Source organism: Salmo trutta, chromosome 28 (assembly GCF_901001165.1).
Source record: "Salmo trutta chromosome 28, fSalTru1.1, whole genome shotgun sequence".
NCBI classification, from domain to species: Eukaryota; Metazoa; Chordata; class Actinopteri; order Salmoniformes; family Salmonidae; genus Salmo; species Salmo trutta.
The window spans coordinates 11580025-11594332 of NC_042984.1; the positions used below are offsets into that span (position 1 = coordinate 11580025).

The window sequence follows — 14308 nt, forward strand, 5'->3', positions numbered from 1 at the left end:
ATACAATCCCGGTAACGGGATTGTTTGGACAACAACCAGTGAGAGAGCACGGCGCGATATTCAAAACAAAATAATCTCAAAATTAAAAATCAAGTATTATACGGCATTTTAAAGATACTCTACTCGTTAATCCTATCACATTGTCCGATTTTCAAAAAGGCTTTACGGTGAAAGAAAAACATTAGATTATTTTAGCATAGCACCTCAGCAAAAAAAAGCCATTTTCCAAGCACGATAGCCATCACAAAACCAGATATACAGCTAAAATTAAGCACTAACCTTTGACAATGTCCATCAGATAACACTCCTAGGACATCATGTTAGACAATACATGCATTTTTTGTTCGATCAAGTTTATATTTATATCCAAAAACCCAATTTTTGCTTTGGCGCGTGACGTTCAGAAAATGTTTTCTCCCGGTGAATAGGCACATTTAATTTACGAAAGAACTCATATAAACGTTGAAAGAATGTATAACAATTATTTAAAGAATTAGAGATCATCTTCTCCTTTATGCAACCACTTTGTCAGATTTCAAAATAACGTTACGGAAAAAGCACATTGTTCAATATTCTGAGTACAGAACTTAGCCTTCAATGCTAAGCTATACAGTTAGCCTACAACCACGGCGTCGACAAATCTCTAACAATATGTTCGAAATATTTACTTACCTTTGCTGATCTTCGGCGGAATGCACTCGGATGGGCACCCACTTCCACAAGAAATGTTCATTTGTTCTGCAAAGTCCATCATTTATGTCCAAATACGTCCGTTTTGTTGACCCATCCAGAACACTTTACAATGCCATGTGGCGTGGACGCAAATCCATAGACGAAATGTTCAAAGTTCCATTACCGTTTGTAGAAACACGTCAAACGATGTTGACAATCAATCCTTTAGGGTATTTTTTTAACGTAAAATTGCGATAATTTTACAACCGGGCAATAGCTATTCATCCCAGAAGAAAAATATAAAAATGATGACGTCACGTGCACGCGCATCATAAGACACCTCTCCTCAGACTGGCCAATGATTGACTGAGCCAAAATGATCTGCCCGGTAACAGCTGACGGTTGAAACCAGTTCATAAAGATTGTTGACAGCCAATGGAAGAGTTAGGTGTAACGTAAATCCTATGTCACTGTAGTTTTTCAAGGGATTCAAAACAAGAACTACATTTCTAAATTCTCCCACTTCCTGATTAAATTCTTCTCAGGTTTTTTGCCTGCCATATGAGTTCTGTTATACTCACAGACACCATTCAAACAGTTTGAGAAAAGTCAGAGTGTTTTCTATTCAAATCTACTAATAATATGCATATTCTATTTTCTGGGACAGAGTAGTAACCTGTTTTAAATTGGGTACGTTTTTTCATCCGGCCGTGAAAATACTGCCCCCTAGCCCCTAATACTGCCCCATTCCCCTTTTGTGTTTCTTCCCAGATGAAGTTTGTGGAGTCGATCCTTAGTAACAACACGACAGACGACCACTGTCAGGAGTTTGTCAACCAGAAGGGTCTCCTGCCCCTGGTCTCCATCCTGGGTCTGCCTAACCTGCCCATCGACTTCCCCACATCAGCTGCCTGCCAGGCTGTAGCCGGGGTCTGCAAGTCCATACTGGTGAGACCTGACACTGGGGATATGGAGTTGGGATGGTTATGATGGGAGGCTGTAGCTGGGCTCTGCAACTCCATACTGGTGAGACTAAGATGTGGGGATATGATTTCAGTGAATTTGTTAGTGATTGATCTCAAGCAGAGCTGGAAAATGGACTATAGACTCTTTAGAATATATAACCTGTGGTATTTTGATGGTAGGCTTATATTTCTGAGGTTCTCTGACTGTTGTGACTAAACTCCAGGGAGACCTGTTAAATGTAACCATTCAGTCTCTCCCTGTGACTGTGCTGTATTGATACTGAAGCATGGTGTGTCGTCCCGTGGTCCCCAGACGCTGTCCCATGAGCCCAAGGTGCTCCAGGAGGGGCTGTGTCAGCTGGACAGCATCCTGTCGGCCCTCGAGCCGCTCCACCGCCCCATCGAGGTCCCCGGGGGTTCCGTGCTGCTCCGAGAGCTCGCCACCGCCGGTCACGTGGCCGACGCCACGTTGTCGGCCCGCGCCACGCCACTGCTGCACGCGCTCACCGCCGCACACGCTTATATCCTGATGTTCGTACACACCTGCAGGGTAGGGCAGGTAAGATGCCTGTAAACCAATCAGCAAGGACCTCACGTTATGTCACTCCACACCTGTAGCCCACAAAGTAGAGGCTGTAGATTAGGTTGACGTTTGTATTCAATTCATTGAATGATGTCAGCAGCATATAATCAACCAAACAATCCGCCTCTGTGGTTTTAGAGCGCACCACCTCTGTGGATTGTCATTGTTGGGAAGGAGTTGCTTGACTGTGAGTGGTTTGGTATTGTTGTGCCCAGGTGTGTTCATTAACCTTCCCCTGTGTGTTGTGCAGAGTGAGATCAGAGCCATCAGTGTGAACCAGTGGGGCTCCCAGCTGGGTCTGAGTGTTCTCAACAAGCTGAGTCAGCTCTACTGCTCTCTGGTCTGGGAGAGCACCGTGCTGCTGTCTCTCTGCACACCCAACAGGTACGCTTACCTCTAAGCCTGTCTGATACGCTCTCTGTCGCTCTCCTCCTGGTCTAGCTCTCTTTAGCCCTCTATCTTTTGGCCTTGAGGTTCTCACTGGTTCTCTCTCTCCCCCTCTGTCTCTCTGTGTGTGTGGCTGTATCTTTCTCAGCATGCAGTCAGTCGACAGAACACACTAACTCTCTCCTGTGTCTCCTCTCCTCCCCCAGTCTCCCCCCAGGCTGTGAGTTTGGCCAGGCTGACATGCTGAAGCTTGTTCCCAAGGAGGAGAAGCCATCTGGCAGCACCACAGCCACCGCTTCTGCCTCTGGATCCAGGAGAACTGGTAACAGAGATGCCCTTCTACTGAAAAACAACCAAAAGAAAATGTTAAGAATGGGACAATGTTTGGCAGTTCGTTTTTCTTTTTACATTCTAAAAACAACTTTGGAATGTTGGAGTTTGTTAGGCATCGTTTGAGCAATGTGCAAGAAAGGAATGTATAAGCATATTTTAGCCAAACTATCTTCCAGCAGAGCCACCCCTAGCTCTAACCACTAGCCCTTTCCCCTCTCTCACTAGCTGAGTCTGAGGCTGTTGCTGTGGACCCCTCTGCCACGTGTCTTCTAGAGGGGATGGGGTTGGACGGGGACACGCTAGCCCCCATGGAGACTGACGAGCCCACTGCCGGCACCTCTGACCCCAAGACCAAGTCCAAACTGACCCCCGCCATGGCCACTCGCATCAAGCAGATCAAACCCCTGCTCTCTGGTGAGGACATCAGGAGCTTTGTCTTTTCTTTTTCACACCATTGTCTATTTGTAGGCATACCTCAAGTGTAGATTGGTAGTCCCACCAAATACAGCAATGTGCTGTCAGAATCTCTGCATTAGTGAAGAAAGACATAGGAAACATACAGCCTCATACATTTACATTTTAGTCATTTAGCAGACGCTCTTATCCAGAGCGACTTACAGTAGAGTACATACATTTTTTAAATACTGGCCCCCCGTGGGAATCGAACCCACAACCCTGGCGTTGCAAGCGCCATGCTCTACCAACTGAGCTACAGTGGGACTATACAACATACAACTCTCTAGTGAAGGTTGAAACACTGTCCGTTGTGACTGCTGATTCTATATTTGTGAGTGCTGGCTGTCTCTTTCATCCTGGTGTGGTAACTCTCCCCTCTCTACTCCAGCGTCGTCTCGTCTGGGCCGGGCTCTGGCCGAGCTCTTTGGTCTGCTGGTGAAGCTGTGTGTGGGTTCTCCAGTCCGACAGCGCCGCTCTCACCACGCCACAAGCACCGGTACAGCCCCAACCCCCGCCGCCCGGGCCACTGCCTCATCCCTCACCAAGCTGCTCACCAAGGGCCTCAGCTGGCAGCCCCCGCCGTACACCCCCACCCCTCGTTTCAGGTACTCTACTGTTACCCCTACCCCTCGTTTCAGGTACTCTACTGTTACCCCTACCCCTCGTTTCAGGTACTCTACTGTTACCCCTACCCCTCGTTTCAGGGACTCTACTGTTACCCCTACCCCCCTACCCCTCGTTTCAGGTACTCTACTGTTACCCCTACAACCCTACCCCTCGTTTCAGGTACTCTACTGTTACCCCTACACCCCTACCCCTCGTTTCAGGTACTCTACTGTTACCCCTACCCCTCGTTCTAGGTACTCTACTGTTACTCACAACGGCTACTTGGGTTGCTTCCGGATTTTCTACCTGTCTCAGGAAATCTGCACCTACACACCCAGTGGTGGAAACTTCCTTTAACTAATGCTTACACTAATTCAATACATACTTCTGGCGAAGGGCAGAGATATCCCACAAGGCTGTTCTGTAGATCTGAGAGGATTGGAGTTATCAGATGTGTGTTCTCATGGCCGTGATGTCTCTGCTCTCTCTCGCCTCCCCTCCAGGCTGACTTTCTTCATCTGCTCGGTGGGCTTCACGTCCCCCATGCTGTTCGACGAGAGGAAGTACCCCTACCACCTCATGCTGCAGAAGTTCTTCTGCTCAGGAGGACACAACGCACTCTTTGAGTGAGTAGATCACCCTCCGATAATAGACCTGTAGCTACAACCAGGCTCATTACTGTTGCTGCTCAGCTCACACCATTAATACCTGACTGAATATTTATTTGGCACTACCTTATTGTCAGGATTATTAATAGAATGATTATAAGTAGGGCCTTGAGTTTTCTCTGACCAGGGAACATATGGGGCGGTAATTGTGAGTGTACCCAACGAGCTTATGTTTCTCTGCCCATCGGCTCTGACACATCTCTCGTTCCCCCTCCTTTCCCCAGGACATTTAACTGGGCCCTGTCTATGGGTGGTAAGGTGCCTGTCTCTGAGGGCCTGGAGCATGCGGAGCTGCCAGACGGGACAGGGGAGTTCTTGGATGCCTGGCTGATGCTGGTGGAGAAGATGGTGAACCCCAGTACTGTGCTGGACTCACCCCACAGCCTGCCTGTCAAGGTTCCCGGGGTCACCCCCACCACCCCCCAGTTCAGCGCCCTGCGATTCCTCATAGTCACTCAGAAGGTAGGGGGATTGGTTAGTGGTGTGTGTGTGTGTGTGATTATTTTTTCCCCCCCTTGATGTTTAACTATTCTTGTGGGGAACAGAAGTCCCCGCGAGTAGTAAGCAAACAAAAATTTGACCTACGTTACATTTTGTTAGTCCTCACATGGTCAAATGCTATTTCTAGGGGATTTAGGGTTAAGGTTAAAATTTGTGTTAGGGTTAAAATTAGGTTTAGGGTTAAGTTTAGGTTTTTGGGTTAACTTCTTATGGGTACCTGGGACGGTAGCGTCCCACCTGGCCAACATCCGGTGAAATTCCAGAGTGCCAAATTCAAATTAAATTACTGTAAATATTTAACTTTCATGAAATCACAAGTGTAATACATCAAAATAAAGCTTAACTTCTTGTTAATCCAGCCGCCGTGTCAGATTTCAAAAAGGCTTTACGGCGAAAGCAAACCATGCGATTATCTGAGGACAGCGCTTAGCACACAAAACATTACATAGTTACCAGCCAAGTAGATTAGTCACGAAAGTCACAAATAGAAATAAAATTAATCACTTACCTTTGATCTTCGTATGGTTGCACTCACAAGACTCCCAGTTACACAATAAATGTTCATTTTGTTCGATAAAGTCCCTCTTTATATCCAACAACCTCCATTATGTTGGCGCGTTTTGTTCAGTAATCCAATGGCTCAAATGCGGTCACAACAGGGAGACGAAAATAGTACCGGTAAAGTTCGTAGAAACATGTCAAACGATGTTTATAATCAATCCTCAGGTTGTTTTTAGCTTAAATAATCGACAATATTTCAACCGGACAATAGCGTCGTCAATATAAAAGAAAAACAAGAAAGGTGCACTCTCAGTCGGGCGCAGAGAACAGCTCTGAGGACATCCCACTATTCACTCAAAGTTGTCATTCTCTCTCATTTTTCAGAATAAAAGCCTGAAACAATGTCTAAAGACTGTTCACAACTAGTGGAAGCCATTGGGAATGGAATCTGGGTCCTATCCCTTTAAATGGTGGATAGGCTTTCATTGGAAAAACAGCCATTTCAAAATAATGGCACTTCCTGGATGGATATTCTTCATGTTTTCGCCTGCCATTTCAGTTCTGTTATACTCACAGATATTATTTTAACAGTTTTAGAAAGTGTTTTCTATCCAAATCTACTAATTATATGCATATCCTAGCTTCTGGGCCTGAGTAGCAGGCAGTTTACTTTGGGCACGCTTTTCATCCGGAGGTGAAAATGGTGCCCCCTACCCTAGTGAGGTTAATTAAGGTAAGAGTACTGGTTAGGCGAAATAGCATTTTGAATGGGACTGAATTGTGTGTCCCCACAAGGTTAGTTATACAAGACTGTGTTACATGAAAAATTATTATATATTTTTTTTTAGATGCATGTTTCCAAGAAGACAAACACACGTTGCTCCCTCTAATGCTGAGCCACTCTCTGCCTCCCATTTAGGCAGCGTTCAGCTGCATCTGCAGCCTGTGGAACAGGAAGCCCCTTAAAGTGTACGGGGGCCGCATGGCTGAGTCCATGTTAGCTATACTGTGCCACATCCTGAGAGGAGAACCTGTCATCCAGGTGTGTTCTTTTATATAAGGTGCAGTGGCACACCAGAAGAGAGAAACTAGTGGGGGGGATTATTTGTAATGTACACAAATTTTCTTTGTCAAATAATCCTTTGAGGGATGGTTGCTAGTGGCATGTAAATGAAATTTCGTTCATTTCTCCCAGGAGCGCCTGGCCAAGGAGAGGGAGGGCACAGCCCGTCCAGAGGAGGAGGGAGGTCTTGGGGCCTCTACGCTGCCTGTAGGCCCCAGCTCTGGAGGTGAGAGGAAATGGTGTATTTTCAACAACATTACATGGTATTAATGACAGCGAAGGCTGTCATTTGTTACAATGTATTTTTATACACATGAAGGATAAATGCACAATAACTATACAAGAGCACATAATGATTTATAACACTTGAATGTAAAATCCAGGTGCAGGTGGATCAGCAGGGGTCCCTGGAACAGCAGTGAATGCAGGAGAGGGCCCTGCCGGGTCAGTTCCAGGACCAGCCATTGGAAACAGTACAGCACCACCTGCACCAGGGGGTGCAGCAGAGGACTCCACTAACACTACTCCCAGGAGAGAGCCACAGGTTAACCAGGCTCAGCTACAGCAGGTGAGGAGGGTGTGGCTGTCGGTCCGGTCCGTGTGTGTTTTTGGATTCCTTAACTTTTTGTGACCTTTTCTTCATAGAAATGGCAGTTTTTGTCAGACCGTTTCCTCAACAGACAATTTTTGGCATTAAACATGCATCATTCGACAGCTTTGATAGATATAACTGCTAGCATTACTAGATACCGTTGAGATCATTGGTTGCACTGTTAGCATAGGTTGAAATTGTACTGTTTTGTTGTCAACCTCTTGTCCCCTTGAACCCTCACCCTGGTGTGGCCTGCTCTACTTTGTTTTGTTGTGACAGGCTCAGGGAGGAGGCAGGGAGAGGCAGCCAAACGTCAACCAGCAGCAGCTACAGCAGGTATACAGCTAGATGGCTCCGCACTCAGCGTCAATCTGAAAAAATAGAAATGGAGTCTATTTATATGCAGTCTATTTTCTGAGCGTTTAAATGCTGCACCGAACTTGCACTTTCTAGACGGGGCGAATAGGCGCGAGCGCACATTTGACTAGAATTTAATCTGATCTTTCGTTTGTAATGGGGTCAAGGCTGAAGGTGGCCAGGAGGAACCAGAGGGAGGGAGGGAGCAAGAGAGAGTGGGAGGCTGGATGTCCCTTGGTTGGTGTAGCATTTTTGGTACACACAGGAAACGGTTGTGCGTAAAAAAAAAAAAAACAGCAGCGGTGCAGTGCTTGACACAAACAGGTGCGCCTGCCAGCTACCTACATACCCCGTTCGAAGGCACTTAAATATTTTGTCTTGCCCATTCACCATCTCAATGGAACACATACACAATCCATGTCTCAAGGCTTAAAAATCCTTCTTTAACCTGTCTCCTCCCCTTCATCTACACGGAAGTGGATTTAATAAGTGACATCAATAAGGGATCATAGATTTCACCTGGTCAGTCTATCTTGGAAAGTGCCGGTGTTCCTAATGTTTTGTACAGTCACTGTATATAATGCGTGACGTTGACTCACTGATCACACTGTGCCTTAGCCATAGTCTGCTCCTTTCCTCTCTCTTTCTCTCTTTCTCTCTTTCACTCACTCTCTCACTCACTCACTCACTCACTCACTCACTCACACCAGCAGTTATGACACTGCTTTACAGATACCCAGCCTAAAACACCAAAGAGTAGGCAATACAGGGGCTTGGGAAAAACTCGCTAGAAGGAAGTCTCCTCTAACCCTGTCCTGTGCTCGGTCTCTCTGTCTGTCGTTTTTAACCGATGTCTCCTCTATCTAGTTGATGGACATGGGTTTCTCCAGAGAGCATGCCATGGAGGCCCTGGTGAACACCAGCACCATGGAGCAGGCCACAGAGTACCTGCTCACACACCCTCCTCCTCTACTCAGCGGAGCCGTTAGGGTACGACCACACACATACTTACGTGGGAACACGCAGTAAGGGAGCGATTGACTGAGTCAAATACAGAACATGCACACTCAGCCATGTTCCATTGACACACTATTTGCTCATATTACACGCATTCACAGGAACACACACACATCTCCTCCCGTAATGTGTGTTAAGTGTACTCTGTTGGTCTGTAGGACATGACCATGTCAGAAGAGGACCAGATGATGAGAGCCATCGCCATGTCTCTGGGACAAGAGGTCAGCATGGAACAGCGCTCTGATTCGCCCGAGGTGCGCTGCCACGCGCACACACACACACTAAGACACGCCCCCACTCACAGGCGTACGGATGGAACATATTGCTGAATGAATGGACAACAACTCATGAATGAATAACCAGGGCCCCCTCCAGAAAGGAGCTGTGGAGTCTACAATACACCCTAGGCACTTGTGTGATCTGAAAGTATTGGATAGGTGTGTAGCCTAGCGGTTAAGAGCATTGGGCCAGTAACTGAAAGGTTGCTGGTACTAATCCCTGAGCAGAGTAGGTGAAAAATCTGTTAATGTGCCCTTAAGCAAGGCACTTAACCTTAGTCGCTCTGTATAAGAGAGTCTGCTAAATGTCTAAAATGTAAAAGGATATAGTGTTTTCCACAAGCACATGGAGTAGCCAGCCAGCCTCCTCCGGTTAAGACATTACTCCCAACAGGCTGTATTTTGGTGGCCTCCGGCACATTCTAATCCTAGATTAGATTTTCAACCAGGAAATAACCCAACTTTTTTTTCTTCACACTTTTATATGGTTAGTTTCATCAGCTGTTGTACAACATGATATATAAATCACAGGGGGAAAATATTTAGACTATACTGGGCCTAAAGAATCCTGGATGAGTCTGCTGACTTCCACGGGCTTCAAGCTTCCTTTTTAAGACATTTTCTCAACTGTCTGCAATACAGGTATGATAGATGAATGTAGCAGGTGTTTAACATGGGCTTTGCTACACAGAAAACAGCAGTTGACTAGTCCATTGTCAACACTCTGAAGTCAGTAGACCTATGTCAATAAGTATTAATAGGTTTAAAACAACTAGCCTACCTATCGTTCCTGCAGTGAGGAGGATTTACCATATTTTATAAACTAGTCAAGCTTGCTGTCCCTCAATCAAAGCACATTAAAAGGTCATATGCGCCACCACTCCTTGGCTGCATATGAAACACGCCAGGGTCCAAAGTTTAATTTATTTTCTCACTGGGCAAAAATCTACTGGCCTATCAGAATTTCTACATGGTGTAGTTGTTAAATGTGTTGGGGTCATGGAGGGCCTATAGGTTGTCATGCTTTCTCTATATAGGCCCATTCAGCTATTAATAGGCTACATTTGGTTATTATGTGTGTTTAAAAAGCTGTGTAATGTAAGCCATGACTCCGTTCTTTAGAACCGCAGTGTATTAATTGCATTCATTTTTGTTTGTAAATTATGTATTTTTGAGAAGATTTGAAAATAGGATGCTGCCCCCTTTAAGACAAATGTTCCAAAAGAGAGAGATCAACATGACCACAGTAGGCTAGCCAAGACCAATGCCACTTGTCTTTTTTGCAGACTATCAACAGTAGCTGGCCTATTGCTAGTATGTGCACAATCACTTAAATTAAATAAGCTCAGTGAGTAGATCGATGGGCACGTCTTTTTACTCTGGACAGCTCGTGTGCTGTGTGACAGCATCAACCTATTGTTACGAACCGGCTCAGAGTTCGCAACAAAAGGGAGACAACGAGTATCAAAATATATATTTATTAAAGTAATTAACAATGGTGTGTGTAATCAGTAGTGTAAGTGAGTGTTTTGCATACCTGAATGTAATAATGCAGGGTGTTGAAAGGTGCCAAAGCAAATAACCAAAAAGCCACAAAACTACACAACCAAAATCAACAAAGTGTCTGCGTGGAGAGAGTCTCCTCAATGACAGTGGAAGAGGTGCCTTTATCCTGGGACACACCCGAGCCCAGGTGTTTCCCATTTAGCTGACGACCCTTCCAACTCCGCCCACCGGCATCCTAATAAAGAAAGAACAAAGAGAGAGAATACGGCAGACAGAGTGGGAGGGTCGTCACACTATGTACTGCTCGAAGTTATGATTGGCAGGAGAGTGGTAGTGCTTGAATGATCGGCCTATCCTATTGCTCAAATACAAATAGTGTGACGTTTACGTGTGTAGTCTTCAATGGTAGACTGTGACAGAGCAGGCAAATGTTGAACTGGAATGAAAAAAAGTGCTGGAAAGTCACTGGCCCCCACATGTTTTTACTGCCAGCGGGCCAACATTAATGTCAGACCCTGCATGCAAAAGGAAAATCAATGTGCCAGAAAACAATTTGGCGAAGTGGATTTCGACATGCAAATTCATGCTCTCTCTGTGTAAAGATGCTAAATGACTGAAATGTAAATGAAATGTAAATGTAAAGAAATTTGACTGCAACCGCAGCGCACCCAACACACACACACCCAGGTACAGAGAGGCGGGACAGACAGTCACACCAGCAGTGTGTCCCTGTCATCTCTCACTTAGACTGACAGGCTCCTGTCCTATCAATAGATGACTAGAAGATGCATGTTGTTCATTCTAGCAGGAGAGGGCTTTGCGCTCTTTTTTTTCTCTCTCTCTCTCCTGACTAGCGAATTGAAAAGTAGTTAATTTTAAGTGGAGAAAGTACCCGGCTGAAAATGACTCTAATTATCTGTATAGCCGACAGCCGGCGCAAGTGGAAAACACTGGGTGTACAATTCTATTTATTGTTGCAGCTCCAGCTTTTCATTTCATAGACTTGGTGAAATATCAGCTGTATTGCTTTTATCTATACAGTGGTCTCAGATGTATACACAGATTGTTTAGGGGTTGTTTCTGAAACTGGGCCCACACCACTTCACCCCCACAGGTGCTCACATTCCCTCCCTATATCTTTCTCTTAGGAGGCGGCGCGTCATCGCGAGGAGGATGACAGGAGAGCCAGGGAGCGTACGGAGGAAGAGGAGGCTCGCTGCCTGGAGAGGTTCCTGGAGGCTGAGCCCCTGGACAGTACGGAGCTCCACGCCTTCACTGACTCCATGCTGCCCGGCTGCTTCCACCTGCTGGACGAGCTGCCAGACACCGTCTATCGCCTCTGTGACTTGCTCATGACTGCCATCAAGAGGAGTGGTCCCGAGTACAGGGACCTCATCCTACGACAGGTGGTCAACCAGGTACGTGTAATACCAATTGGTCAACACCTTGGAGAAGTGATGAATATCGCTAGTGTTGTCACTCTGTTAATGACCTCTGGACGATAAGCTGTAGGTGTGTCCTTGTGACCATCTGCACCAATTATTTGAGTTCTCTGTGTCCTGTATGTCAGGGTTTTCTAATCTCTGTCCTGGGGCTCCCCCTGGGTGCACATCTTGGTTTTTGCCCTAGCACTACACAGCTGATTCAAATCTTGATGAGTTGGTTATCATCTGTGTAGTGCCCCTGGACAGAGATTGGGAAACTTTGCTGTGTGAAATGTCAAGGTGTGATCTATTAAAGTATATGATCTTTGACATGTGTAGGTGTGGGAGGCAGCAGACGTGCTCATCAAGGCAGCAATACCCCTGACCACCAGTGACACCAAGACTGTGTCAGAGTGGACCAGACAGATGGCTACCCTGCCCCAGGCCTCCAACCTGGCAACACGCATCCTGCTGCTCACACTGCTCTTTGAGGTACGGACATACACACACAGACAGGAAAAACCTCCTGCTCAAACTACTTTAGTGACAGAGACATGGATGCACAGTAATTCCTTCCTCACACACCCCTACCGGCCCTGAATGTTGATCCATGCCGTCTTCTGTTCCCTGTAGGAGTTGAAGCTGTCATGTGCTAGGGTGGTGGAGAACAGTGGGATCCTCAATGTGCTCATCAAGCTGCTAGAAGTAGTGCAGCCCTGTCTGCAGGCTGCCAAGGAGCAGAAGGACATCCAGACGCCCAAGTGAGTAGCACTCCCCAGAGCTGTGTATTTAGAGTTGGGCCAACTTTTATAATTGTGGATGTTGTTGTAATTCAGTTTCAAAGTATTAATTTGATATTTCCCATGTAATTATAATGGGAGCTAACATGGCTGCCATAAAATGTTGAAGTGTCGTTCATGTAATTGCATCATAATGAAGAAACCTCAATTGTCCAAGTCTCTAAATACCGTAATTTCCGGACTATTAAGCGCACCTGAATATAAGCCGCACCCACTGAATTTAAAAAATATATATTATTTTGAACATAAATAAGCAGCATATGTCTATAAGCCGCAGGTGTCTACCGGTACATTGAAACAAATTAACTTTACACAGGCTTTAACGAAACACGGCTTGTAACAAAAAATAAAAAATTAGCAGTAAGCTTTAGTTGTCTTTTTGCACTGAGTCAATTCCTCACGCTGCTGTTTCCAACGTCTTATCACCGACTCATTAAGACCAAGCTCCCGTGCAGCAGCTCTATTTCCTTTTCCAACAGCCAGATCAATCGCCTTCAACTTGAAAGCTGCATCATATGCATTTCTCTGTGTCTTTGCCATGATGAGGGTGACAAAATGACTACCGTAATCAGAATGATGGGAAGTTTGAGAGCGCTCGATTTAATCTAAACAGTAAACAAAAAAGTTGTTTGACCTTAACCCGTTCGGCAATTTCATTGGGCTAATGAAAGCTTCATGCCGCCAAAAAACTGAGCACGTCACAGAATGTGGGAAAATATTTGAAAGCGGGAAAAATCCATATATTAGCCGCGTCATTGTTTAAGCCGCGGCGTTCAAAGCCTGGGAAAAAAGTTGCGGCTTATAGTCCGGAATTTACGGTACATGGCTCTGCCATCCCCCATGCTCTTTGACAGCAAACGGACTAAAGGACCGCTATTGAGATTAGCTAGCTAACACACGTGTGGAAATTAATACCATTCAGAAATATACTGTCCTGCTACAAATGGCGGCATGAACGATCTTCATTTTTTAACGAAGCCTTTTCTTATTTCAGCGCTACTTTTCTTTCGTACTTGGGTGAGGTACATGTATAAGCATTGCATCTGTCAGACAAAAGGCAATGTACAACACGACTGAACGTTGTCTGTCCGACTGTGTACAGGTGGATCACTCCAGTGCTGCTGATCATTGACTTCTATGAAAAAATGGCTGTTTCATCCAAACGCAGAGCGCAGATGAACAAGGTAAGAGGAATGTCCCCGTGCAACATAAAGATTAACCCACCTTATAGGATATGCATGTGATTACCATTGTATCGCCATGTCTGGTCTTTTAGTCAACCTTCTCTCGCTACCCCAAAAAAAAAAAAAAAATTTCTCCTCATCCTTTCGTCCCCACACCCCCTCCACTCTCTCCAGTACCTGCAGCCCAACGGTAATAACTGGCGTTGGTTTGATGACCGGTCGGGGCGCTGGTGCAGCTACTCTGCCTCTAACAACGGCACAATAGACTCAGCCTGGAGGGCCGGGGAGAGCAGCGTCCGATTCACCGCCGGACGCAGGAGATACACCGTACAGTTCAACACCATGGTCCAGGTATAGAGAGAGATGTATATAGTGCCTTAGGAAAGTATTCAGACCTATGACTTTTTCCACATTT

General features: G+C 45.8%; 1 protein-coding gene across 18 annotated transcripts in view; it reads left to right on the forward strand.

Moving 5' to 3' along the window:
* The window catches only part of LOC115165470 (E3 ubiquitin-protein ligase HUWE1), an 85756-nt gene that overhangs the window by 22031 nt on the left and 49417 nt on the right, over positions 1–14308 (forward strand). For 15 of the 18 annotated variants that reach the window (XM_029718607.1, XM_029718624.1, XM_029718616.1 and 12 more), the window contains 19 exons: positions 1444–1620; positions 1924–2196; positions 2471–2604; positions 2814–2929; positions 3166–3354; positions 3785–4001; positions 4506–4628; positions 4895–5132; positions 6592–6714; positions 6868–6961; positions 7119–7303; positions 7607–7663; positions 8552–8674; positions 8860–8955; positions 11634–11903; positions 12249–12401; positions 12543–12670; positions 13812–13893; positions 14068–14244. In XM_029718607.1, coding sequence (XP_029574467.1) covers positions 1444–1620; positions 1924–2196; positions 2471–2604; positions 2814–2929; positions 3166–3354; positions 3785–4001; positions 4506–4628; positions 4895–5132; positions 6592–6714; positions 6868–6961; positions 7119–7303; positions 7607–7663; positions 8552–8674; positions 8860–8955; positions 11634–11903; positions 12249–12401; positions 12543–12670; positions 13812–13893; positions 14068–14244 — 2955 coding nt within the window. The remainder of the gene's footprint in view (positions 1–1443; positions 1621–1923; positions 2197–2470; positions 2605–2813; positions 2930–3165; positions 3355–3784; positions 4002–4505; positions 4629–4894; positions 5133–6591; positions 6715–6867; positions 6962–7118; positions 7304–7606; positions 7664–8551; positions 8675–8859; positions 8956–11633; positions 11904–12248; positions 12402–12542; positions 12671–13811; positions 13894–14067; positions 14245–14308) is intronic. The other 3 variants (XM_029718621.1, XM_029718623.1, XM_029718625.1) reach the window with 1 other exon arrangement.